Source organism: Oncorhynchus nerka, linkage group LG14 (genome assembly GCF_034236695.1).
Source record: "Oncorhynchus nerka isolate Pitt River linkage group LG14, Oner_Uvic_2.0, whole genome shotgun sequence".
Classification (NCBI taxonomy): domain Eukaryota; kingdom Metazoa; phylum Chordata; class Actinopteri; order Salmoniformes; family Salmonidae; genus Oncorhynchus; species Oncorhynchus nerka.
Genome location: NC_088409.1, coordinates 20,368,231 through 20,394,519, shown reverse-complemented (window position 1 = coordinate 20,394,519; position 26,289 = coordinate 20,368,231). Strand labels below are relative to the sequence as shown.

The following is a 26,289-nucleotide window of genomic DNA, read 5'->3' as shown; positions in this document are numbered from 1 at the left end:
AGGAAGGCGGAGCGAGGTAGAGGAAGGCGGAGCGGGGTAGAGGAAGGCGAGCGAGGTAGAGAAGGCGGAGCGGGGTAGAGGAAGGCGGAGCGGGGTAGAGGAAGGAGCGGGGTAGAGGAAGGCGGGGTAGAGTGAAGGCGGAGCGGGGTAGAGAAGGCGGAGCGAGGTAGAGAGGAAGGCGGAGCGGGGTAGAGGAAGGCGGAGCGAGGTAGAGGAAGGCGGAGGGAGGTAGAGGAAGGCGGAGCGAGGTAGAGGAAGGCGGAGCGGGGTAGAGGAAGGCGGAGCGAGGTAGAGGAAGGCGGAGCGAGGTAGAGGAAGGCGGAGCGAGGTAGAGGAAGGCGGAGCGGGTAGAGGAAGGCGGGAGCGGGGTAGAGGAAGGCGGAGCGGGGTAGAGGAAGGCGGAGCGGGGTAGAGGAAGGCGGAGCGGGTAGAGGAAAGTGGAGGAGGTAGAGGAAGGCGGAGCGGGGTAGAGGAAGGTGGAGGGAGGTAGAGGGGGGTAGAGGAAGGCGGAGTGAGGTAGAAGAAGGCGGAGCGGGGTAGAGGAAGGCGGAGCGGGGTAGAGGAAGGCGGAGCGGGGTAGGGGAAGGCGGAGCGAGGTAGAGGAAGGCGGAGCGGGGTAGAGGAAGGCGGAGCGAGGTAGAAGAAGGCGGAGCGGGGTAGAGGAAGGCGGAGGGGTAGGGAAGGCGGAGCGGGGTAGAGGAAGGCGGGAGCGAGGTAGAGGAAGGCGGAAGAGGAAGGCGGAGAGCGGGGTAGAGGAAAGTGAGGAGGTAGAGGAAGGCGGAGCGGGGTAGAGGAAGGTGGAGTGAGGTAAAGGAAGGCGGGAGGAGGTAGAAGAAGGCGGAGGGTAGAGGAAGGCGGAGCGGGGTAGAGGAAGGCGGAGCGGGGTAGAGGAAGGCGGAGCGGGTAGGGGAAGGCGGAGTGAGGTAGGGGAAGGCGGAGCGGGGGAAGGGGAGCGAGGTAGAAGAAAGCGGAGCGGGGTAGAAGAAGGCGGAGCGGGGTAGAGGAAGGCGGAGCGGGGTAGAGGAAGGCGGAGCGGGGTAGAGGAAGGCGGAGTGGGGTAGAGGAAGGCGGAGCGGGGTAGAGGAAGGCGGAGCGGGTAGAGGAAGGTGGAGCGGGGTAGAGGAAGGCGGAGCGGGGTAGAGGAAGGCGGAGCGGGGTAGAGGAAGGCGGAGCGGGGTAGAGGAAGGTGGAGCGGGGTAGAGGAAGGCGGAGCGGGGTAGAGGAAGGCGGAGCGGGGTAGAGGAAGGCGGAGTGAGGTAGAGGAAGGCGGAGCGGGGTAGAGGAAGGTGGAGTGAGGTAGAGGGGGGTAGAGGAAGGCGGAGTGAGGTAGAAGAAGGCGGAGCGGGTTAGAGGAAGGCGGAGCGGGGTAGAGGAAGGCGGAGCGGGGTAGAGGAAGGCGGAGTGAGGTAGAGGAAGGCGGAGCGGGGTAGAGGAAGGCGGAGCGGGGTAGAGGAAAGTGGAGTGAGGTAGAGGAAGGCGGAGCGGGGTAGAGGAAGGTGGAGTGAGGTAGAGGGGGGTAGAGGAAGGGGTTGGGGGTGAGAAAGACAGTGAGAGACTTTCAGTAGGTGTTGCTCTCTAACTTCGTCTTTCTGTTACTTTCTGTATCCCTCTCCTTAACTCCTCTTTCCTCTCTCCACCTCCCCAGGTTGTCCGATGCAGGTGGAGAGGAGGGGTCTAGAGTCTCACCTGTTGGAGTGTGAGTTCCGCAGCAGGGCGTGTCCTAGTGGCTGTGGCCACACGCCCCTCTCTGTAGACCAATCACAGCACAACTCTGTTGCGGAGCTACGAACAGAATTGGAGCTGCTCAGGTTTGTGTGTTTGAGGTGATGGATTGAGATATATTAGGATGTTATATCTGTGTCGTTCCTAACAAATCCTTGACAAAGCTGTGCCAATATTTACAATATTCTAGAACCTCAAGGGCGACGTCATTGCTTTTCTACAATGGATATTGTGATTTATTGTGACACGTGTGTGTGTTTGTGTGTGTTGCAGGGCAGAGATGTTGGGTAAGATGGAGGAGGTGAGGCGTGAGATGGAGTCGAGGCTGGACTCTCAGAGGAGACACATGGTGCAGAAAGAGTCTCTGCTGAAGAGCGAGGTGGAGGACCTCAAGGTGACACACACTTATAATATGTACTACCTATAGGAATGTGTGTGTGTGTGTTATGACACATCCCTGTGTGTGTGTGTAGGGCCAGGTGTCGAGGGTGATGTGTGATGTGCGGGCTCTCTTGGGGGCAGAGCGCCTGCGGAGACAGGAGCTGGCAGAAGCGGATCTAGAGAAGAGGGAGCTACTGGAGATGCTCCGGAGCCTGCAGCCATGCAGGGGCCAGCGGAACAGAGACGAGCCAATCAGAGGACTGCATCAAGAAGACAGGACAATTAGGAGCCAGCATCAAGTGGAACACCCAACCAGGGGCCTGCGGAGGGCGGGGCCAACACAGGCTTCTACCCAATTACTACCCTCGGCTTTGCCTACTCCAGCCTTATACACGCCTACCTCCCCACAGCCAGGGGAGGGGTCACGCATGGCCTGCCCCCGCAGCCTTACCCTCGACTGCATCAAGAGCAGAGAGGTCACCGTCATCTGAGGGGCCATTCCTAATGTCACTGGGTTATGTTCAGTACTGGGTTATGTTCAGTACTGGGTTATGTTCAGTAGGCACAAATGAGAGAAAAACCAGCTGAGATCCTAAATAAAGTCTGCTGAAACACCTCTGATCTCTGGTCCTCTTAAGGTACAATAGTCTTTACTCCATCTACTCTAATGGAATTATATACAGCTCATCATGCATTTCTTACATTGCATATACCCCATGCATCGATCCGTCTGTCAATCCAACCATCAATCCATCCATACTAACATACTACTCCAGACAGCGCTCTCAATCACAGAACTTTATTGAGTCTGAACAACAATGTAAAAGAACTAAAACATAATACAACAAATTCACACATCATCATCAATAGAATCCCACAGAGGACACGTTTCCATGGAGATGATGTACTCATTATTCCTGATTGGTCCGTTAAGAGCCGTGATGGGCTGCAGTCATTGGCCAGGTTTGTTTACCTGGTGAAGGAGCGAACGTGTCGTCCCCTCCCTCCTCCGCTGCCTCCCCCACCGCTAAACTTCCCCCCCTGGGACCCCCTCCCCCCTCCTCCTCCCTGACTCAGCCACGACAGGCCTGTACCCCCACGACCTCGAGGGGCGCGGTCCCGCGGAGCCAGGCGATATGCACCTGGAAGAGAGGGAGCGAGAAGAACAAGGGTGACCATCAGTAATTGTGCATGAAAGTATTATCTTGTATTCATGTTGTTCTCTGAATATGTATGTGTGTGCTTATACAGTATGTACGTGTGCATACGAGTATGTGTGTACCTGCAGGCTGCTGGCGTGAGGGCAGGGGGCCGCGTGTAAAGTTGCTCTGCCCGCCCCTGGCATCACTGTATGTTCCTCTGTGGGTAACCGGTGGCAACAGACCACTCCACGACGTGCCACCTCGCCCACCCTCACGGCGGGCATTATAGTTACCTAGAAGGGAGGGGGATGGGAAGTTATGTTAGTCAAAGTTTCTTTAAAAGACAACAGACCCACTTGTTAGTTTACAGCGATCTGTTTGTGTGTGTGTCAACATACCAGAGAGCAGCACTCCTTTAGGCTGTGGTGGGGTGAAAAAGCGTGTCTGCTGGCTGTGGAAAGCAGCCCTGCCTCTGTTCCCAGTGAACAGGCCTCTGGTGGGGGTTTGGGGGAACTCTTAGGGGGCTTGGGGGCAACAGGCCCAGGGAGTCCCAACATCTTTAAACTCTGCCGCCACAAAGTCATCCACGTGCATGCTGGGAGGCGCGAAGTGTTCTGTTTGCGCTGGCGGAAGATGTCGTTGGAGCGAAAGGGCTGTCCCCGCCCCCCTACCTCGACCGCGAGCAGCCATCATGTGGGCTCTCTTAGCTGGCTCGATGTAGTCTGACTTACCACTGCAGGGAGGAAGAGGACGACACAGGCATCTTTGTTAACATGTGGGTGACATACAATCACATTATGTACCTGAAGGTGATAAAAGTGTGTGTACCTGGTGATGAAGGTCTCGTGTTTGTGCTTTCCCAGCCTGAAGCCCTTGTTAGTTTTGGTATGACTGGGAGACAAAGGCTCAGACAGGAAGGAGCGTTCCAGCTCTGACTTCAGGTCCAACTCTGGACAACACTCCTGGGCCAGGCCTAGCAGGTCCACCTTCACCTAGAGACAGAGAGGTTTACTCACACACACATATACACACACACACACACATTCAAACAACACACAGGTGTCTCACCATGTCTAGTTCAGCCTCCATGTCGTCAGTGTGGAAGGGGGAGAACCACAGAGCCTTCAGCTGCTCATCCAACACCTCTGACAACACAAACACCGTCCTGCAGGAGAGAACACAGACAGTCAGAACAGGACCCACACAGCTTCGGGTCAAAACTGGGTCCATAGCGTGTCAGTGGGTCATTCAAGACATGCCAAATTCCCCAAAAAGATTTTGAGTTCATACAGGCGCATAATTTAAAAAAACAGGCCCTACACCCAAACAAGGGCACTGCGTTCATCCACCTCTGGCCTGCTCGCCTCCCTACCACTGAGGAAGTACAGTTCCCGCTCAGCCCAGTCAAAACTGTTCGCTGCTCTGGCCCCCCAATGGTGGAACAAACTCCCTCACGACGCCAGGACAGCGGAGTCAATCACCACCTTCCGGAGACACCTGAAACCCCACCTCTTTAAGGAATACCTAGGATAGGATAAAGTAATCCTTCTCACCCCCTTAAAAGATTTAGATGCACTATTGTGAAGTGGCTGCTCCACTGGATGTCATAAGGTGAATGCACCAATTTGTAAGTCGCTCTGGATAAGAGCGTCTGCTAAATGACTTAAATGTAAATGTAAATAGTTTTTAATAGCAATAAGGCACCACAGGGGTTTGTGATGTGGCCAATATACCACCGTTCTAAACTACAGGACTGTTTTGCGATCAAAGACTGGAACATGTTCCGGGATTCTTCCGATGACATTGAGGAATACACCACATCAGTCACTGGCTTTATCAATAAGTGCATCGAGGACATCGTCCCCGCAGTGACTGTACGTACATACCCCAACCAGAAGCCATGGATTACAGCCAACATTCGCACTGAGCTAAAGGGTAGAGCTGCCGCTTTCAAGGTGCGAGACTCTAACCCGGAAGCTTACAAGAAATCCCGCTATGCCCTGCAACGAACCATCAAACAGGCAAAGCGTCACTAAGATTGAATCATACTACACCGGCTCAGACGCTCGTCAGATGTGGCAGGGCTTGCAAACTATTACAGACTACAAAGGGAAGCACAGCGGCGAGCTGCCCAGTGACACAAACCTTCCAGACGAGCTAAATCACTTCTATGCTCGCTTTGAGTCAAGCAACACTGAGGCATGCATGAGAGCATCAGCTGTTCCGGACAACTGTGTGATCACGCTCTCCGTAGCCAACGTGAGTAAGACCTTAAAACAGGTCAACATACACAAGGCTGCGGGGCCAGACGGATTACCAGGACGTGAGCTCCGGGTATCCGCTGCCAGGACAGCGGAGTCAATCACCACCTTCCAGAGACACCTGAAACCCCACCTCTTTAAGGAATACATAGGATAGGATAAACTTAAATGTAAATGTAAATGTAAATGTAATCCTTCTCACCCCCCCCCCCCTTAAAAGATTTAGATGCACTATTGTAAAGTGGCTGTTCCACTGGATGTCATAAGGTGAACGCACCAATTTGTAAGTCGCTCTGGATAAGAACGTCTGCTAAATTACTTAAATGTAAATGTAATGTAATGTTCACTGACATTTTCAACATGTCCCTGATTGAGTCTGTAATACCAACATGTTTCAAGCAGACCACCATAGTCCCTGTGCCCAAAATCACTGACCATCTCGAATCCCACCGTACCTTCTCCGCTGTGCAATCTGGTTTCCGAGCCGGTCACACCTCAGCCACGCTCAAGGTACTAAACGATATCATAACCACCAACGATAAAAGACAGTACTGTGCAGCCGTCTTCATCGACCTGGCGAAGGCTTTGGACTCTGTCAATCACCATATTCTTATCGGCAGACTCAGTAGCCTCGGTTTTCCTAATGACTGCCTTGCCTGGTTCACCAACTACTTTGCAGACAGAGTTCAGTGTGTCAAATCGGAGGTCATGTTGTCCAGTCCTCTGGTAGTCTCTATGGGGGTGCCACATGGTTCAATTCTCGGGACGACTCTTTTCTCTGTATACATCAATGATGTTGCTCTTGCTGCGGGCGATTCCCTGATCCACCTCTACGCAGACGACACCATTCTGTCTACTTCTGGCCCTTCCTTGGACACTGTGCTATCTATCCTCCAAACGAGCTTCAATGCCATACAACACTCCTTCCGTGGCCTCCAACTGCTCTTAAACGCTAGTAAAACCAAATGCATGCTTTTCAAAAGTTCGCTGCCTACACCCGCACGCCTGACTAGCATCACCACCCTGGATGGTTCCGACCTTGAATATGTGGACATCTATAAGTACCTAGGTGTCTGGCTAGACTGTAAACTCTCCTTCCAGACTCATATCAAACATCTCCAATCCAAACTCAAATCTAGAATCGGCTTTCTATTTTGCAACAAAGCCTCCCTAGTAAAGCCTTACCCTAGTAAAACTGACTATCCTACCGATCCTTGACTTCGACGATGTCATCTACAAAATGGCTTCCAATACTCTACTCAGCAAACTGGATGCAGTTTATCACAGTGCCATCCGTTTTGTCACTAAAGCACCTTATACCACCCACCACTGCGACCTGTATGCTCTAGTCGGCTGGCCCTCGCTACATATTCGTCGCCAGACCCACTCGCTCCAGGTCATCTACAAGTCCATGCTAGGTAAAGCTCCGCCTTATCTCAGTTCACTGGTCACGATGGCAACACCCATCCGTAGCACGCGCTCCAGCAGGTGTATCTCACTGATCATCCCTAAAGCCAACACCTAATTTGGTCGCCTTTCCTTCCAGTTCTCTGCTGCCTGTGACTGGAACGAATTGCAAAAATCGTAGAAGTTGGAGACTTAACTCCCTCACCAACTTTAAACATTTGCTATCTGAGCAGCTAACCGATCGCTGCAGCTGTACATAGTCCATCGGTAAATAGCCCACCAAATTTACCTACCTCATCCCCATACTGTTTTTATTTATTTCCTTTTCTGCTCTTTTGCACACCAGTATCTCTAACTGCACATGACCATCTGATCATTTATCACTCGTGTTAATCTGTAATTATTCACCTACCTCCTCATGCCTTTTACACACAATGTATATAGACTCTTGTTTTCCCTTTTTTTTCCTGTGTTATTGACTTGTTTATTGTTTACTCCATGTGTAACTCTGTGTTGCTGTCTGTTCACACTGCTATGCTTTATCTTGGCCAGGTCGCAGTTGTAAATGAGAACTTGTTCTCAACTAGCCTGGTTAAATAAAGGTGAAATAAATAAATAAATAAAAAATCCAGGACCTCTACACCAGGCGGTGTCAAAGGAAGGCCCTAAAAATTGTCAAAAACCACAGCCACCCCAGTCATAGACTGTTCTCTCTAATACCGCATGGCAAGCAGTACCGGAGTGCCAAGTCGAGGACAAAAAGGCTTCTCAACAGTTTTTACCCCCAAGCCATAAGACTCCTGAACAGGTAACCAAATGGTTACCCGGACTATTTGCATTGTGTGCCTCCCCCCCAACCCCTCTTTTATGCTGTTGCTACTCTGTTTATCATATATGCACAGTCACTTTAACTATATATTCATGTACATACCACCTCAATTGACGCGACCAACCAGTGCTCCCGCACATTGGCTAACCGGGCTATCTGCATTGTGTCCCACCATCCACCAACCCCTCTTTTCACGCTACTGCTACTCTCTGTTCATCATATATGCATAGTAACTTTAACAATACCTACATGTACATACTACCTCAATAAGCCTGACTAACCGGTGTCTGTATATAGCCTTGCTACTGTTACTTACCTACACACACACACACATTTCTTCGCACTATTGGTTAGAGCCTGTAAGTAAGCATTTAACTGTAAGGTCTACTACACCTGTTGTATTCGGCGCACATGATAAATAAACTTTGATTTGATATTGGACATATACCACACCCCTCGGGCCTTATTGCTTAAGTGAAATATATCTTCCATGACTTCTGCTGTTTGAAGCTGGTGTGCAAAACCGAAAGTAAAAAAGTAAAAGATGCAAAAATTAAATTTAAGAACTGGAAGCATAAAAATAGCGCACATATAACAGACCTACCGCTTCTAGACATGCGTTCAGTGAGAATGACAGATCTTTAACTCACATTTCTATGTGAATTTGTTCAGCTCCCACAAAAAGTTACATATTGCAGCTTTAACGGTGTCTATTGGGCCAACAGTGTCAGTGGGCGGTACCTGTGGTTGAACTGGGCCAATAGCGTGTCAGGATTGGGTAGAGTGGGCTCCGTCTCAGGGGGAGAAGATGTGTCCATAGTGCTCTCCAGCGTCTGTCGTAGACCAATCACATTCTCCAATAGGGTCTCCAATGAATCCTCCTCCTTGCACAGCTTCTACAAACACACACAACAGTTACTTCCACTACTTCCGACCAAAGATCTGTACATGCATTTATAATCATTACTATGCACAAAGTGTGAGTGTGTGTGTACCTTGATGTGTTTCTCTAGTGTGTTTAGAGGGTGTGTGTCAGTCTCCTCCCACTGCAGCAGAGCCTTCATCTCTGAGCCAGTCAGAGCCACAGACCTTGGGGGCGGGACCAGCCCGGACTCTTCCCCTCCACTCTCCTCCCCACAGCAACCCTGGGTATGAGAAGAGAGAAAGTGACAGAGACAATGATTAATGATATATGGGCGGATCGGCCTTCACATCGGCAGATAATGGTTGACTGGATAATGGTTGATCATGTTAATAATGGTTGATCATGTTGAAATGGACTTGTTTGGGGTTTTACCAGAGGGTCAGTGTTGAGGATCTGTCGTAGGAAGTCCAGCAGAGCAGAGAGGAGTTCAGCCGAGTCTTTCCTGAAGGAGAACACCTGTCTCTTCAACAGAGCACACACACTGGCACTGTGCTTCTTCAGAGCCCTAAAAACACACCTCTAAAGTTGAATTCGGTGTTCCACAGGGTTCAGTGCTTTAACCACTACTATTGTCTATATACACATGCTACACTTGCATTGATCTAAATTCCTGGCAGTGAGGAGTGTGTGTGTACCCTTTAAGGTGGTAGAGTCCATAGTCATGTTCTGTGAGGAACATGAGTGTCCTGAGACAGGTGAGGAGAAGAGCGGCACTGCTCTCTCCGTTCCCCAAAACCTCCATCAGAGAGTCGCACACTGATGAGATCATTTCCCGTCCTGGCAGGGCATTGGCCAGTTGCTCGGCCTCTGAAACACACCCCTCGGCTGGGTGGGGCACCACCAGAGAGATGTCCTAACACACACACACACAGCAGAGTTAACCCAATGAGTCCCACCGTTTACAAAAACGTCTGTAGAGTCAGAATGATTTGAGATGCTTGACAAAAGCTGACTGTCAGGAACACAAACACGTAACATGTTTAGTCTCTGATGCTCATAAACTACACAAGAGTCGTTAGAAGGTAAGGGGTTCTTCTACATAGAAGCCCATAGTAAATCCCAGGACATAGTGTCTATAACACTGTAAGGGGTTCTTCTACATAGAAGACCATAGTAAATCCCAGGACATAGTGTCTATAACACTGTAAGGGGTTTTTCTACATAGAAGACCATAGTAAATCCCAGGACATAGTGTCTATAACACTGTAAGGGGTTCTTCTACATAGAAGACCATAGTAAATCCCAGGACATAGTGTCTATAACACTGTAAGGGGTTCTTCTACATAGACGACCATAGTAAATCCTAGGACATAGTGTCTATAACACTGTAAGGGGTTCTTCTACATAGAAGACCATAGTAAATCCTAGGACATAGTGTCTATAACACTGTGATAAACTCACATAGTTGCTGTTATAAACTCTGAACAGTTGTCACTGACTAGTTAGATATTCATTTTCCAGTGAGCAAACCATTTCTGTACTTAGAGCATTCTTATAACTACATTTCTATTGAGTTTTTGAACTGTCAATAAAACTCAAGAATGCAACTGTTTATGTCAAATAGTTAGGTGTTCTACTTGTAGCCCTGGTTGTCCTGAAAAGAACATGGTAAAACACTTCATTGTGAGACTAAATATAACAGCTGGACATGCAGATAAATGAAAGTCAGATCAATGTCTTGGGACTGATGGGGTTAAACACCTTTCTCTATCCCTCTACCGCTCCCTCTTACCTGGCTCAGACTGATATACGACCCCCTGCTAGTCTGACACATAGTTCAGACTAAAGAGCATCCACAAAGACCTACATGTTTATGAACATAACACGCACCAATTCACCCCATACCTCTCCATTGTTATCAGCTAGTGGATGAAGTGCATTAGCTTCATACAATACCAGGTGCTTCGTATGTTACCTGGTCACACAGTGACTGCAGGACAGTTCCCACCAGCTCTGCACAGTGCTGTTGTGGCAGGGCGTGGTCAGCAACGGGAACCAATAGGGACAGTAGCAGGGGGAAGATATCAGCCAATGGCTCGTCTCCAGGGGCGGAGCCAGAGAGCAGGTGTAACGTTGCGATCTTACAGGCTCTCTGGGAAACCAGGGTGTCGAATAGAGAGAGGAGACGCAGGACCTGCCCCCAACCCGGACTCTTACCCTCAACACTGAAAAACACAACCACACATGCCAAAATCAAAAACACAACCACACATGCCAAAATCAAAAACACAACCACACATACCGAAATCACAAACACAGCCACACATACCAAAATCAAAAACACAACCACACATACCGAAATCACAAACACAACCACACATACCGAAATCACAAACACAACCACACATACCGAAATCACAAACACAGCCACACATACCGAAATCACAAACACAACCACACATACCGCAAATCAAAACACAACCACACATACCGAAATCACAAACACAACCACACATACCAAAATCACAAACACAACCACACATACCGAAATCAAAAACACAACCACACATACCGAAATCACAAACACAACCACACATACCGAAATCACAAACACAACCACACATACCGAAATCAAAAACACAACCACACATACCGAAATCACAAACACAACCACACATACCGAAATCAAAAACACAACCACACATACCGAAATCAAAAACACAACCACACATACCGAAATCACAAACACAACCACACATACCGAAATCAAACACAACCACACATAACGAAATCAAAAACACAACCACACATGCCAAAATCAAAAACACATCAGAGAAGGTGGTTCTAATATGGACATGAAATATTATCCAAAGCCAATTTGGGATTTATTTGGCTTGCCATCTTAGTTCAAGAGGTGCATAAGGGTGTGTTTGCGACTGTCTTACGGCTGTAGTTCCCCCAGCAGGAATTCCAGCAGGGTCTTCATGATGAGGGTGGCGGTGGGAGAGGAGAGGTCAGCCAGCTGGACACACACACGTCGCAGCATGGCCAGCAGCGGAGGACAGCTAGTTCCACACACACACCCGAGGGCGTCCGCAAACACACCCCACTGCACCCGCAGGTGCATGCTCCACAACTTCCTGGTGTTCAACGCTACAGCCACGTCCTGGACAGAGATCACCTGGAGGGGGACCGGCACAACACACAACCAGAAATCTGTTTCCCTTCGGTTTAGATGTTTCCAACATGAAAGTCCTACAGCTTTCAATCCTCATGCATTGACTAGTTTGTTAAGTGTCAATCCGACGACCTCCAGACTGTTGCTGATGATGGCTGTAGCAACATGAGAAGCAGCAGGTGTGTGTGTGTGTACCTGCGTGCTCTGCATGGGCAGGGGAAGTGGCAGCAGTTCAGACAGCAGGGTGAGGCCAGAGAAGAGTCCCTCTGGTGCTTTCAGTAGAGAGCCCAACACCTCCTTCAGCATCAGAGACCATGTGTTACTGAGCAGAGTCTCCTCTGTGTGGGTCATCTACAGGGGAAATGATACCCAATTTATTACACGCACGCAACACACACACACAACATTATGTTAAAGGTCAATCAGAAAAGAGCTCTACCTGTTCACTGACTCCCTGTGTGAAGGTGAGCAGCACATCTACGATGAGGGCCTGAACCTTGGTCTCCTCCCAGTCTAGACGTCCAGAGGACGGGGCTGAACACACGACCATGTGTAGAGTCACCAACGTGCTCGCCACACGCGTGTCCCTGAACTGGAAGGCCCCGCTGCGCAACAGCTCTGTTAGCATGGTCCGCAGCAGCCTTAGCGTGTTAGCGCACACGCCAAGGATCATACAGCGCTGTGGGGTGGGTCCCATGTGTCCGTGCACACGCCAGGCAGGCAGCAGCACGCTACACAGCTTCTGGAGCACACAAACACACGTGTCCAAGCCCTCCCCAGAAAACAACTGCACCCCTGCTAGACTCCACTTCAGATCTCTCTGCTGAGCCTCTACGGCGGGAGGTGGACAGGCGATCTGGCAGAGGACCCTCAGAGCAGAGATCAGTCCACTTCCTTCTAGAGTCAACACGTTCTGGACGTTCTACAGGGACACACACGGGACAGACAGGACAGAATGGCTTTTCTGTTAGTAATATGACCAATAATACACATTACATCAGCCACACACAGTGCATTCGGAAAGTATTCAGACCCCTTGACTTTTTCCACATTTGTTACTTTACAGCCTTATTGTAAAACTGATTAAATAGTTCCCCCCCCCAATCTACGCACAATACCCCATAATGACGTAAAAAATAAACATTGCAAATATAAATAAATGAAACATCACATTTACATAAGTACTTTTTCAATACTTTGTTGAGGCACGTTTTGCAGACGTTACAGCCTTGGGTCTTCTTGGGTATGATGGTACAAGCTTGGCACACCTGTATTTGGGGAGTTTCTCCCGTTCTTCTCTGCAGATCCTCTCAAGCTCTGCAGGTTGAATTGGGAGCATTGCATTGCTGCACAGCTATTTTTCGGTCTCTCCAGAGATGTTCGATCGGGTTCACGTCCGGGCACTCAAGGAGTGGCCCAAGTTCAATCTAGAGCAGAGAATCTTGTTTCTCATGGTTTGAGAGTCTTTAGGTGCCTTTTGGCAAACTACAAACGGGCTGTCATGTGCCTTTTACTGAGGAGTGGCTTCCGTCTGGCCACCCTACCATAAAGAACTGATTGGTGGAGTGCTGCAGAGATGGTTATCCTTCTGGAAGGTTCTCCCATCTCCACAGAAGAACTCTGGAGCTCTATCAGAGTGACCATCGGGTTCTTGGTCCCCTCCCTGACCAAAGCCCTTCTTCCCCGATTGCTCAGTTTGGCCGGGAGGCCAGCTCTAGGAAGAGTCTTGGTGGTTCCAAACTTCCATTTAAGAATGATGGAGGCCACTGTGTTCTTGGGGACCTTCAATGCTGCAGAAATGTTTTGTTACCCTTCTCCAGATCTGTGCCTCGACACAGTCTTGTCTCGGAGCTCTAGGGATAACTCCTTCAACCTCATGGCTTGGTTTTTGCTCTGACATGCACTGTCAACTGTGGGACCTTATATAGACAGGTGTGTGCCTTTCCAAATCATGTCCAATCACAGGTACACTCCAATCAAGTTGTAGAAACATCAAGGATGATCAATGGAAACAGGATGAATAAGGCGGTAACGTAAAAATTCAAGGCGTCTGAATACTTTACAAAGACGCGCGCGCGCTCTCTCTCTCTCTCTCTCTCTCCAAGATCTGGGTCAGCCACTGTCACAACTATTTGCATGTACCGCAGGGCAGCTCTCTAAGCGCTCTACTGTTTCCTTTTTTTTTTACCAATGACCTGCCACTGGCATTACACAAAGTATGTGTGTCCATGTATGCTGATGATTAAACCGTATACGCATCAGCAACCACAGCTAATGAAGTCACTGAATCCCTTAACAAAGAGTTGCAGTCTGTTTTGGAGTGGGTGGCCAGTAATAAACTGGTCCTGAACATCTCTAAAACTAAGAGCATTAAACTTGGTACACATCATTCCCTAAGTTCTAGACCTCAGCTGAATCTGGTAATGAATGGTGTGGCTGTTGAACAAGTTGAGGTGACTAAATTACTTGCCGTTACCTTAGATTGTAAACGGTCATGGTCAAAACATAGATTCAATGGTTGTAAAGATGCTTTTTTGACACCACACTCCACAGCCTCTAGTTGTATCTTATCTTGATTATTGTCCAGTCATATGGTCAAGTGCTGCAAAGAAAGACCTAGTTAAGCTGCAGCTGGCCCAGAACAGAGCGACACGTCTGGCTCTTCATTGTAATCAGAGGGCTAATATTAACACTATTTTAAAATTTTTTACCTTTATTTAACTAGGCAAGTCAATTAAGAACACATTTTTATTTGCAATGACGGCCTAGGAACAGTGGGTTAACTGCCTGTTCAGGGGCAGAACGACAGATTTGTACCTTGTCAGTTCGGGGGTTTGAACTTGCAACCTTCCAGTTACTAGTCCAACGCTCTAACCACTAGGCTACCCTGCCGCCCCACTATGCATGCCAGTCTCTCTTGGCTAAGAGTTGAGGAAAGACTGACTGCTTCTTATAAAAACAAGAAGTGAAGCAATGTGTTGGAAATTCCAAATTGTTTGCATAGTCAACTTACACACAGGACTGACACACACACACAATCACACGCCCCACCAGACATGCCACGAGGGGTCTTTTCACAGTCCCCAGGTCCAAAACAAATTCAAGGAAGTGTACAGTATTATACAGAGCCATGACTCCCTTCCATCTTATACAGCACAAGTGAACCGCAAACCTGGTTGAAAATAACAAATAAACCAACACCTCACGGCACAAGGCCTCTCCCGCATGTGACCTACTTGTTGTGCATATGTACTGACATGTATGTATAACCGATCGATGCGCACACACACACACACGTTAATGTTTTTAAATTGTCAAGTCTTTTGTCTCAAATGTATTTTTTGTTATGTGTCGTACCCCAGTCAGACCCCAGTCGGAACCTCAGTAAGACCCCAGTCGGAACCCCAGTAGGAACCCAGTCGGAACCCCAGTAAGACCCCAGTCGGAACCCCAGTAGGACCCCAGTCGGAACCGAGTGGGACCCCAAGTGGGAACCCCAGTCAGACCCCAGTCGGAACCCCAGTAGGACCCCAGTAAGACCCCAGTCGGAACCCCAGTAAGACCCCAGTTGGAACCACAGTCGGAACCGAGTGGGACCCCAGTGGGAACCCCAGTAAGACCCCAGTCAGAACCCCAGTCAGACCCTAGTCGGAACCCCAATAGGACCCTAGTTGGAACCCCAGTCAAACCCGAGTGGGACCTCAGTGGGAACCCCAGTAAGACCCCAGTCGGAACCCCAGTAAGACTAGCTGTCGCCATTGAAGATCCTAATAATTCAAGTCAAACTAGCTGACTCCATGGTGAAGGACGTCTCTGCTGAAATCCACCAAAGGAGTGGTGCAGAGAACATGCTTTGTGGAATTTAGGTCCGACTATATGAATAAAATGGATTATGAGACGCTTACCGTGTACCTATGTTTGTCCTTTAGTTGCGTGCCTTTCTTTGTTAGCTGAAATCCATACTTTTTCAAGTATGGACGCTAATCAAATACAACCACCGACTGTTTGCCAGTTGCTGTTGCTCTAAGATGGCAACTCAGCGCATATTAGCATTTGTCAATTGAATCTCAAAAGGAAACAGTCGGTGGATGTTTTTGAATAACGTTATTGAAAAAGTATGGATTTCAGCCAAACAAAAGGCACGCAACTACAGAAGACAAACACAGGTACAAGTTAACGTTTCATAATTATAATATATATTTTCTTAAGTATTGACCTTGGGCGAATCGATGTAGTCGTTGCTGAATTCCACAAAGCCTGATCTCTGCTTCACTCGTTGGTGGATTTCATCAGAATCTCCCTTTACCTTGGAGTGGAGTTTAGTCAGCTAGTTATATCAAAGCAAGTCTGTGTGTGTGTGTGTGTGTGTGTGTGTGTGTGTGTGTGTGTGTGTGCGCATAGGGAGCTGAAGGCCTGCAGCCAAGTCATCATTATGAAGGATTAAACAAACAGCAACAACAGGTTTTCACTCCTTGGGGACATGTAGTGTAACGGCTCACCTGTTTGATGTAGTCTATGAGGCTGGGGATGCTGCCCATCTCCAACTTCACCTTGTCCAGAGGTTCCAGCCACTGACTCAGCTCTGGAACACAACACCAACACTGAGAGGATCACTTAGTGTTGCAGTTCACCTTCGCAAGGAATTCTGAATAGTAGTTTAACACATTTTTGTTGTTTTTTGGGGGGTACTTTTCTCCCCAATATCGTAATATCCAATTGATAGTAACAGTCTTGTCCGATCGCTGCAACTCCCCTGCGGACTCGGGAGAGGCGAAGGTTGAGAGCCATGTGTCCTCCGAAACACGACCCACCAAGCTGCACAGCTTCTTGAAACACCGCTCGCTTAACCCGGAAGCCAGCCGCAACATGTCAGAGGAAACACCGTCCAGCTGGCGACCGAAGTCAGCTTGCAGGCGCCCGGCCCGCCACAAGGAGTCGCTAGAGCGCGATAGGACGAGGAAATCCCAGCCGGCCAAACCCTCCCCTAACCCGGACGACGCTGGGCCAATTGTGCGCCGCCTCATGGGTCTCCCGGTCACGGCCGACTGTGATGCAGCCTGGGATCGAATCCGTCAATGCAGTGCCATAGACCGCTGCGCCACTTGGGAGGCCTTCAACACATTTCTAAGGGGTGATGGGTAGGGCCTTCAACACATTTCTAAGGGGTGATGGGTAGGGCCTTCAACACATTTCTAAGGGGTGATGGGTAGGGCTATGTCATTACAATGATAGAGTTGGGTGTAGAAGTATTTTTAAGATGAAGGTTTAGGGACTACCAGTTCACTCATTGTTGATAAGGTTGGTTTGGAGTTATAGGTCAGAGGTTAGGGGTTAAGGTTGGATACCAACCTGGCGTTGTTATAATCAGGGGTCAGGAGCTACGCACCCTGTAGTTTAGCGTTGGTGTCATCAGCCTTGGCCAGGATGAGTAGAGGAGCAGCGTGTTGTTCCATGTTACGGAGATCACTGGAGTTCTGAACCACCATCAGCACCAGCATACACGCATAGTTATAGGTCACCGCCTTCCGGGCCTTGGTCTCCCCGTGTCCGTCCTTGCTGTGGTGCTGCAGCAGCGTAACCAGACAGGAGAGGTTGTTCTCCAGGCTGAAGACGTGGGCCACAGCGCTCCTCCCAGTCTGTGTGAAGGTGATGAGGTAGAGGGCATGGAGCATGCTCAGTACCTCCGCACTGTCCCCCTCCTCTAGCCCCACCCCTCCCTCCCCGCCGGCAGTCACGTGACTCATCAGCTCAGACACGCTCTGGAGGGCATGCAGCGCCTGCATCAGCCACACCCCCAAACCCTCTTCACCCAATCCGGGGCCCGAGAACCCGCCGTCGCCCCCAGTGACCATAGGCTCCTCTCCCTCAACCTCGGCGATGGTTGCTAGGAGGCGGAGCAGCAGGTTGGTTGGCGTGGGCTGGGCCAGCATGAAAAGCAGTCCTGATTGGGTGAGAGACAGAAAGTGCAGGACTTCCCTGGTGGCGTGAGTGACACCTGTATGCCCTGCCGCCACTGCTGCTGACAACACCACCGCCGAGCTCTCCAGGAAGTGACATGCATGCATGTACCTGTGGGGTGGAGGGGAGAGTTATTAGTACAAATGACTGTGTGTGTGTGTGTGTGTGTGTTCTGTGTTGTACCTACCTGTACAGTGTAGGGTAGGGGTCGTCTCTCTCCTGTGGACCAGTAATGCGTGCGGTTGTAGGGAAGGCCTTTCCAGGGGGCTGGACCATGGTGTGGGGGGCGGTCTCTAGAAGGTGATGTAACTCTTCTAGAACTCCAGCCAACCTATCCAGCTCAGCCTCGCTGACAGGGGAGGGGCCTAATGATGTCTCCTCCTCCATGGCTATGTCAGGCTCCTCCCCCTCATCCTGAAAAAAAACCCCACTAATAATTATTATATATTTTTTATATATATATTTTTACCTTTATTTAACTAGGCAAGTCAGTTAAGAACAAATTCTTATTTTCAATGACGGCCTAGGAACAGTGGGTTAACTGCTTGTTCAGGGGCAGAACGACAGATTTGTACCTTGTCAGCTCGGGGATTTGAACTTGCAACTACTCCAACGCTCTTACCACTAGGCTACCCTACCGCCCCATATACTGATATACTGTAGTAATTATGTGGACAGTAGAACCTCAGTCATAGAAACCCCAGAGTTCCACACTGAACTGGGAACTGGTTATGAAATGGGAAACTTTATCAGACCCTGTTCTTAAAACGCAGATCTCCAGTCAGCGTGTGCTTACCTGCAGAGGCTCGCTCCAGGCTGCCGCTGTCCTCTGCAGGTCAGTCATAACCTCATAGGCGTGGCCTTTCTGCAGAATGGCGTTACCCGCGGTTACCACCCGCACGGTTTCCTCCCCCAGGAACAGCTGCACCAACCGCTGCGGGGGGGCAACACACAACCTCAGTTAGAAACACACGCAGCCTCTCTATTATAAGGTATTCATGTGTACCGTATGTCTATGGCCCCTCTCACCTGGTATCCACTCCTCTCTATCTCCCCCTCCTGTAGGAAGGCCTCCACGCCAGCGGGGGCACTGGTCAGAGCATCCAGAGCCCTTAGGATACACAGCTTCAGTGTGGACGACACATGGTCCACCTGGAGCAGCTCCAGTAGGAGCTCCAGGGCTCCCTCGTGCAGCAGCGCAGTGAGGCCCTGTGGGCACTCGGCCAAGCAGGAAGCCAGCTTAGCTCCAGCTTTCAGCTGCCTGAGGTTTAGAGCAATGGGTTGGGTCAGCGCTATCTCCATACTAAGACCCTGGAGAGCCCATTGGACCATAGCTCCAATAGGCCCCTCCCATTCCCCCTGTCCAATCAGAAAGCCCAGCCCTCTAGCGAGCAGCCCTGATGCCTGCTCTAGGGCCGTGACCCAGCGGGAGTCACGGTCCTCTCCTATCCCAGCCAGGAGCTCTCTCATCTGGGCAACAACCTCAGCCTCTGCCCCTTCTCCACCTCCAGGTCCCTCTGGACCAACACACACAGCCCCCGTAGCCCTCTCCAGCTGGGAGTCAAAGCGGGTCTTGTAGGGAGGGGTGAAGTAGAGCAGTGGGCGTAGCTCTCTTTCATAGGGGTCATACTGGACTGGGGGCACAGAGGCCAGGTCTTCAGGGGTGTAGTCAATGTCAAAACTGGGCAGCTTAAAACTCCCATTGTCCAAGTCATCCTCATCACTACTGATCTCCTCATAACCATCACCTGGAGAGAGGAGGGAGGGTGAGAGAAGGAGGGTGAGGGAGGGAAAAATATTGTAAAACAACAAAAACACAAACACAGCAAAAGAAAAGGCCTCACTCACAACACTCACATAAGTGCTAAAACATTAATAACATTAATTACAGTTCACTCAACCAATGTTAGAGAACCACAGCAGACAGGCACAGTTAGTTTGTCATGCAAGGGGATCTGATACTACAGCAGCAACAGCCATGGCTCTAAGCCTTATGATTACAGCTGGTTAGGCTGGTTATAACAGCACTGAGCAGGGTGTAGGGGTCTGAGCAGGGTGTAGGGGTCTGAGAAGGGTGTAGGGGTCTGAGCAGGGTGTAGGGGTCTGAGCAGGGTGTAGGGGTCTGAGCAGGGTGGAGGGGTCTGAGAAGGGTGGAGGGGTCTGAGCAGGGTGGAGGGATCTGAGCAGGGTGGAGGGGTCTGAGCAGGGTGGAGGGGTCTGAGCAGGGTGGAGGGTCTGAGCAGGGTGGAGGGGTCTGAGCAGGGTGTAGGGGTCTGAGAAGGGTGTAGGGGTCTGAGCAAGGTGGAGGGGTCTGAGCAGGGTGTAGAGGTCTGAGCAGGGTGTAGGGGTCTGAGCAGGGTGGAGGGGTCTGAGCAGGGTGGAGGGATCTGAGCAGGGTGGAGGGGTCTGAGCAGGGTGGAGGGTTGAGGGGTCTGAGAAGGGTGTAGGGTTGAGGGGTCTCAGCATGGTGTAGGATTAAGGGGTCTGAGCAGGGTGGAGGGTCTGAGCATGTTGGAGGGGTCTGAGCAGGGTGTAGGGTGGAGGGGTCTGAGCAGGGTGTAGGGTTGAGGGGTCTGAACAGGGTGTAGGGGTCTGAGCAGGAGGAGGGGGTCTGAGAAGGGAGGAGGGGTCTGAGCAGGGTGGAGGGGTCTGAGCAGGGTGTAGGGTTGAGGGTCTGAGAAGGGTGTAGGGTTGAGGGGTCTGAGCAGGGTGGAGGGGTCTGAGCAGGTTGGAGGGGTCTGAGCAGGGTTGAGGGGTCTGAGCAGGGTGTAGGGGTCTGAGCAGGGTGTAGGGTTGAGGGGTCTGAGCAGGGTGGGGGGTCTGAGCAGGGTGTAGGGGTCTGAGCAGGGGGTGGAGGGGTCTGAGCAGGGTGGAGGGGTCTGAGCAGGTTGGAGGGGTCTGAGAATGGTGGAGGGGTCTGAGCAGGGTGGAGGGGTCTGAGCAGGGTGGAGGGTGGAGGGGTCTGAGCAGGGTGTAGGGTTGAGGGGTCTGAGAAGGGTGTAGGGGTCTGAGCAGTGTGTAGGGTTCAGGGGTCTGAGAAAGGTGTAGGGTTAAGGGGTCTCAGAAGGGTGTAGGGTTAGAGTGTAGGGTTGAGGGGTCTGAGAAGGGTGTAAGGGTCAGAGCAGGGTGTAGGGTGTAGGGGTCTGAGCAGGGAGGAGGGGTCTGAGCAGGGTGTAGAGGTCTGAGCAGGGTGGAAGGGTCTGAGCAGGGTGTAGGGTTGAGGGTCTGAGCAGGGTGTAGGGTTGAGGGGTCTGAACAGGGTGTAGGGGTCTGAGCAGGGAGGAGGGGTCTGAGCAGGGAGGAGGGGTCTGAGCAGGGTGGAGGGGTCTGAGCAGGGTGTAGGGTTGAGGGGTCTGAGAAGGGTGTAGGGTTGAGGGGTCTGAGCAGGGTGGAGGGGTCTGAGCAGGTTGGAGGGGTCTGAGCAGGGTTGAGGGGTCTGAGCAGGGTGTAGGGGTCTGAGCAGGGTGTAGGGTTGAGGGGTCTGAGCAGGGTGGGGGGTCGGGCAGGGTGGAGGGGTCTGAGCAGGGTGTAGGGGTCTGAGCAGGGTGGAGGGGGTCTGAGCAGGGTGTAGGGGTCTGAGCAGGTTGGAGGGGTCTGAGAATGGTGGAGGGGTCTGAGCAGGGTGGAGGGGTCTGAGCAGGGTGGAGGGTGGAGGGGTCTGAGCAGGGTGTAGGGTTGAGGGGTCTGAGAAGGGTGTAGGGGTCTGAGCAGTGTGTAGGGTTCAGGGGTCTGAGCAAGGTGTAGGGTTAAGGGGTCTCAGAAGGGTGTAGGGTTAGGGTGTAGGGTTGAGGGGTCTGAGAAGGGTGTAGGGGTCAGAGCAGGGTGTAGGGTGTAGGGGTCTGAGCAGGGAGGAGGGGTCTGAGCAGGGTGTAGAGGTCTGAGCAGGGTGGAAGGGTCTGAGCAGGGTGTAGGGTTGAGGGGTCTGAGCAGGGTGTAGGGTTGAGGGGTCTGAGAAGGGTGTAGGGTTGAGGGGTCTCAGCAGGGTGTAGGGTTAGGGTGTAGGGTTGAGGGGTCTGAGCAGGGTGTAGGGTGGAGGAGTCTGAGCAGGGTGTAGGGTTTAGGGGTCTCAGCAGGGTGTAGGGTTAGGGTGTAGGGTTGAGGGGTCTGAGAAGGGTGGAGGGGTCTGAGCAGGGTGTAGGGTGGAGGGGTCTGAGCAGGGTGTAGGGTTGAGGGGGTCTGAGCAGGGTGTAGCGTTGAGGGGTCTGAGCAGGGTGTAGGGTTGAGGGTCTGAGCAGGGTGTAGGGTTGAGGGGTCTGAGAAGGGTGTAGGGTTGAGGGGTCTGAGCAGGGTGTAGGGGTGAGGGGTCTGAGCAGGGTGTAGGGGTCTGAGCAGGGTGTAGGGTTGAGGGGTCTGAGAAGGGTGTAGGATTAGGGGTCTGAGCAGGGTGTAGGGTTGAGGGGTCTGAGCAGGGTGTAGGGTTGAGGGGTCTGAGCAGGGTGTAGGGTTGGGGTGGAGGGGTCTGAGCAGGGTGGAGGGGTCTGAGTAGGGTGTAGGGTTAGGGTTGAGGGGTCTGAGAAAGGTGTAGGATTAGGGGTCTGAGCAGGGTGTAGGGTTGAGGGGTCTGAGAAGGGTGTAGGATTGAGGGGTCTGAACAGGGTGTAGGATTAGGGGTCTGAGCAGGGTGTACGGTTGAGGGGTCTGAGAAGGGTGTAGGATTGAGGGGTCTGAACAGGGTGTAGGGTTGAGGGGTCTGAGAAGGGTGTAGGGTTGAGGGGTCTGAGCAGGGTGTAGGGTTGAGGGGTCTGAGCAGGGTGTACGGTTGAGGGGTCTGAGCAGGGTGTAGGGTTGAGGGGTCTGAGCAGGGTGGAGGGGTCTGAGCAGGTTGGAGGGGTCTGATCAGGGTGGAGGGGTCTGAGGAGGGTGGAAGGGTCTGAGCAGGGTGTAGGGTGGAGGGGTCTGAGCAGGGTGTAGGGGTCTGAGCAGGGTGTACGGTTGAGGGGTCTGAGCAGGGTGTACGGTTGAGGGGTCTGAGCAGGGTGTAGGGTTAGGGTGTAGGGTTAGGGTGTACAGTTGAGGGGTCTGAGCAGGGTGTACGGTTGAGGGGTCTGAGCAGGGTGTACGGTTGAGGGGTCTGAGCAGGGTGTACGGTTGAGGGGTCTGAGCAGGGTGTAGGGTTAGGGTGTAGGGTTAGGGTGTAGGGTGTACGGTTGAGGGGTCTGAGCAGGGTGTACGGTTGAGGGGTCTGAGCAGGGTGTACGGTTGAGGGGTCTGAGCAGGGTGTACGGTTGAGGGGTCTGAGGAGGGTGTAGGGTTGAGAGGTCTCAGCAGGGTGTAGGATTAAGGGGTCTGAGCAGGGTGGAGGGGTCTGAGCATGTTGGAGGGGTCTGAGCAGGGTGTAGGGTGGAGGGGTCTGAGCAGGGTGTAGGGTTGAGGGGTCTGAACAGGGTGTAGGGGTCTGAGCAGGGAGGAGGGGTCTGAGAAGGGAGGAGGGGTCTGAGCAGGGTGGAGGGGTCTGAGCAGGGTGTAGGGTTGAGGGGTCTGAGAAGGGTGTAGGGTTGAGGGGTCTGAGCAGGGTGGAGGGGTCTGAGCAGGTTGGAGGGGTCTGAGCAGGGTTGAGGGGTCTGAGCAGGGTGTAGGGGTCTGAGCAGGGTGTAGGGTTGAGGGGTCTGAGCAGGGTGGGGGTCGGGCAGGGTGGAGGGGTCTGAGCAGGGTGTAGGGGTCTGAGCAGGGGGGTGGAGGGGTCTGAGCAGGGTGGAGGGGTCTGAGCAGGTTGGAGGGGTCTGAGAATGGTGGAGGGGTCTGAGCAGGGTGGAGGGGTCTGAGCAGGGTGGAGGGTGGAGGGGTCTGAGCAGGGTGTAGGGTTGAGGGGTCTGAGAAGGGTGTAGGGGTCTGAGCAGTGTGTAGGGTTCAGGGGTCTGAGCAAGGTGTAGGGTTAAGGGGTCTCAGAAGGGTGTAGGGTTAGGGTGTAGGGTTGAGGGGTCTGAGAAGGGTGTAGGGGTCAGAGCAGGGTGTAGGGTGTAGGGGTCTGAGCAGGGAGGAGGGGTCTGAGCAGGGTGTAGAGGTCTGAGCAGGGTGGAAGGGTCTGAGCAGGGTGTAGGGTTGAGGGGTCTGAGCAGGGTGTAGGGTTGAGGGGTCTGAACAGGGTGTAGGGGTCTGAGAAGGGAGGAGGGGTCTGAGAAGGGAGGAGGGGTCTGAGCAGGGTGGAGGGGTCTGAGCAGGGTGTAGGGTTGAGGGGTCTGAGGTGGGTGTAGGGTTGAGGGGTCTGAGCAGGGTGGAGGGGTCTGAGCAGGTTGGAGGGGTCTGAGCAGGGTTGAGGGGTCTGAGCAGGGTGTAGGGGTCTGAGCAGGGTGTAGGGTTGAGGGGTCTGAGCAGGGTGGGGGGGTCGGGCAGGGTGGAGGGGTCTGAGCAGGGTGTAGGGGTCTGAGCAGGGTGGAGGGGTCTGAGCAGGGTGGAGGGGTCTGAGCAGGTTGGAGGGGTCTGAGAATGGTGGAGGGGTCTGAGCAGGGTGTAGGGGTCTGAGAAGGGTGTAGGATTGAGGGGTCTGAACAGGGTGTAGGGTTGAGGGGTCTGAGAAGGGTGTAGGGTTGAGGGGTCTGAGCAGGGTGTAGGGTTGAGGGGTCTGAGCAGGGTGTACGGTTGAGGGGTCTGAGAAGGGTGTAGGGTTGAGGGGTCTGAGAAGGGTGTAGGATTGAGGGGTCTGAGAAGGGTGTAGGGTTGAGGGGTCTGAGAAGGGTGTAGGGTTGAGGGGTCTGAAAAGGGTGTAGGATTGAGGGGTCTGAACAGGGTGTAGGGTTGAGGGGTCTGAGAAGGGTGTAGGGTTGAGGGGTCTGAGCAGGGTGTAGGGTTGAGGGGTCTGAGCAGGGTGTACGGTTGAGGGGTCTGAGCAGGGTGTAGGGTTGAGAGGTCTCAGCAGGGTGTAGGATTAAGGGGTCTGAGCAGGGTGGAGGGGTCTGAGCATGTTGGAGGGGTCTGAGCAGGGTGTAGGGTGGAGGGGTCTGAGCAGGGTGTAGGGTTGAGGGGTCTGAACAGGGTGTAGGGGTCTGAGCAGGGAGGAGGGGTCTGAGAAGGGAGGAGGGGTCTGAGCAGGGTGGAGGGTCTGAGCAGGGTGTAGGGTTGAGGGGTCTGAGAAGGGTGTAGGGTTGAGGGGTCTGAGCAGGGTGGAGGGTCTGAGCAGGTTGGAGGGGTCTGAGCAGGGTTGAGGGGTCTGAGCAGGGTGTAGGGGTCTGAGCAGGGTGTAGGGTTGAGGGGTCTGAGCAGGGTGGGGGTCGGGCAGGGTGGAGGGGTCTGAGCAGGGTGTAGGGGTCTGAGCAGGGGGTGGAGGGGGTCTGAGCAGGGTGGAGGGGGTCTGAGCAGGTTGGAGGGGTCTGAGAATGGTGGAGGGGGTCTGAGCAGGGTGGAGGGGTCTGAGCAGGGTGGAGGGTGGAGGGGTCTGAGCAGGGTGTAGGGTTGAGGGGTCTGAGAAGGGTGTAGGGGTCTGAGCAGTGTGTAGGGTTCAGGGGTCTGAGCAAGGTGTAGGGTTAAGGGGTCTCAGAAGGGTGTAGGGTTAGGGTGTAGGGTTGAGGGGGTCTGAGAAGGGTGTCAGGGGTCAGAGCAGGGTGTAGGGTGTAGGTGGGGTCTGAGCAGGGAGGAGGGGTCTGAGCAGGGTGTAGAGGTCTGAGCAGGGTGGAAGGGTCTGAGCAGGGTGTAGGGTTGAGGGGTCTGAGCAGGGTGTAGGGTTGAGGGTCTGAACAGGGTGTAGGGGTCTGAGAAGGGAGGAGGGGTCTGAGAAGGGAGGAGGGGTCTGAGCAGGGTGGAGGGGTCTGAGCAGGGTGTAGGGTTGAGGGGTCTGAGGTGGGTGTAGGGTTGAGGGGTCTGAGCAGGGTGGAGGGGTCTGAGCAGGTTGGAGGGGTCTGAGCAGGGTTGAGGGGTCTGAGCAGGGTGTAGGGGTCTGAGCAGGGTGTAGGGTTGAGGGGTCTGAGCAGGGTGGGGGGTCGGGCAGGGTGGAGGGGTCTGAGCAGGGTGTAGGGGTCTGAGCAGGGTGGAGGGGTCTGAGCAGGGTGGAGGGGTCTGAGCAGGTTGGAGGGGTCTGAGAATGGTGGAGGGTCTGAGCAGGGTGTAGGGGGTCTGAGAAGGGTGTAGGATTGAGGGAGGGTCTGAACAGGGTGTAGGGTTGAGGGGTCTGAGAAGGGTGTAGGGTTGAGGGGTCTGAGCAGGGTGTAGGGTTGAGGGGTCTGAGCAGGGTGTACGGTTGAGGGTGTAGGGAGGTCTGAGAAGGGTGTAGGGTTGAGGGGTCTGAGAAGGGTGTAGGATTGAGGGGTCTGAGAAGGGTGTAGGGTTGAGGGGGTCTGAGAAGGGTGTAGGGTTGACGGGGGTCTGAAAAGGGGTGTAGGATTGAGGGGTCTGAACAGGGTGTAGGGTTGAGGGTCTGAGAAGGGTGTAGGGTTGAGGGGTCTGAGCAGGGTGTAGGGTTGAGGGGTCTGAGCAGGGTGTACGGTTGAGTCTGGGTCTGAGCAGGGTGTAGGGTTGAGAGGTCTCAGCAGGGTGTAGGATTAAGGGGTCTGAGCAGGGTGGAGGGGTCTGAGCAGGGGGTCTGAGCAGGGTTGGAGGGTCTGAGCAGGGTGTAGGGT

At 52.8% G+C, this 26,289-nt stretch overlaps 3 protein-coding genes across 3 annotated transcripts in view; 2 read left to right on the top strand and 1 right to left on the bottom strand.

The window, feature by feature from the left end:
• The window catches only part of LOC115127812 (uncharacterized), a 31,937-nt gene that overhangs the window by 3,955 nt on the left and 1,693 nt on the right, over positions 1–26,289 (top strand). The gene's annotated exons all lie outside the window — the stretch shown is intronic.
• On the top strand, positions 1,614–2,719 carry LOC135575174 (uncharacterized). Its single transcript, XM_065027727.1, has 3 exons — positions 1,614–1,808; positions 1,996–2,116; positions 2,196–2,719. Exons 1-3 carry the CDS (start codon positions 1,654–1,656, stop codon positions 2,592–2,594), a joined length of 675 nt encoding a protein of 224 aa, XP_064883799.1. The 5' UTR covers positions 1,614–1,653; the 3' UTR covers positions 2,595–2,719.
• Positions 4,244–26,289, bottom strand: part of LOC115128079 (protein virilizer homolog) — a 22,574-nt gene continuing 528 nt past the window's right edge. The window contains exons 2-22 of the mRNA XM_065027038.1: positions 25,579–25,954; positions 24,875–25,183; positions 24,318–24,678; positions 23,990–24,198; positions 23,311–23,598; positions 22,915–22,977; positions 21,186–21,472; positions 18,773–19,607; positions 18,540–18,677; positions 17,931–18,157; positions 17,172–17,854; positions 16,285–16,367; positions 12,225–12,707; positions 11,981–12,136; positions 11,553–11,788; positions 10,583–10,832; positions 9,303–9,520; positions 9,040–9,172; positions 8,738–8,887; positions 8,484–8,638; positions 4,244–4,410 (exon numbers count right to left, since the gene is read on the bottom strand). Of these exons, the coding sequence (XP_064883110.1) occupies positions 4,290–4,410; positions 8,484–8,638; positions 8,738–8,887; positions 9,040–9,172; positions 9,303–9,520; positions 10,583–10,832; positions 11,553–11,788; positions 11,981–12,136; positions 12,225–12,707; positions 16,285–16,367; positions 17,172–17,854; positions 17,931–18,157; positions 18,540–18,677; positions 18,773–19,607; positions 21,186–21,472; positions 22,915–22,977; positions 23,311–23,598; positions 23,990–24,198; positions 24,318–24,678; positions 24,875–25,183; positions 25,579–25,954 (5,761 nt within the window). The 3' untranslated portion in view covers positions 4,244–4,289. The remainder of the gene's footprint in view (positions 4,411–8,483; positions 8,639–8,737; positions 8,888–9,039; positions 9,173–9,302; positions 9,521–10,582; positions 10,833–11,552; positions 11,789–11,980; positions 12,137–12,224; positions 12,708–16,284; positions 16,368–17,171; positions 17,855–17,930; positions 18,158–18,539; positions 18,678–18,772; positions 19,608–21,185; positions 21,473–22,914; positions 22,978–23,310; positions 23,599–23,989; positions 24,199–24,317; positions 24,679–24,874; positions 25,184–25,578; positions 25,955–26,289) is intronic.

Bases quoted from the DNA above. Each gene is read 5' to 3' on its own strand.
- LOC135575174 (XM_065027727.1), top strand. From the start codon at position 1,654: ATGCAGGTGGAGAGGAGGGGTCTAGAGTCTCACCTGTTGGAGTGTGAG. The intron at 1,809-1,995 runs GTTTGTGTGTTT...TGTGTGTTGCAG, and splicing joins ACAGAATTGGAGCTGCTCAG to GGCAGAGATGTTGGGTAAGA. The intron at 2,117-2,195 runs GTGACACACACT...GTGTGTGTGTAG, and splicing joins GCGAGGTGGAGGACCTCAAG to GGCCAGGTGTCGAGGGTGAT.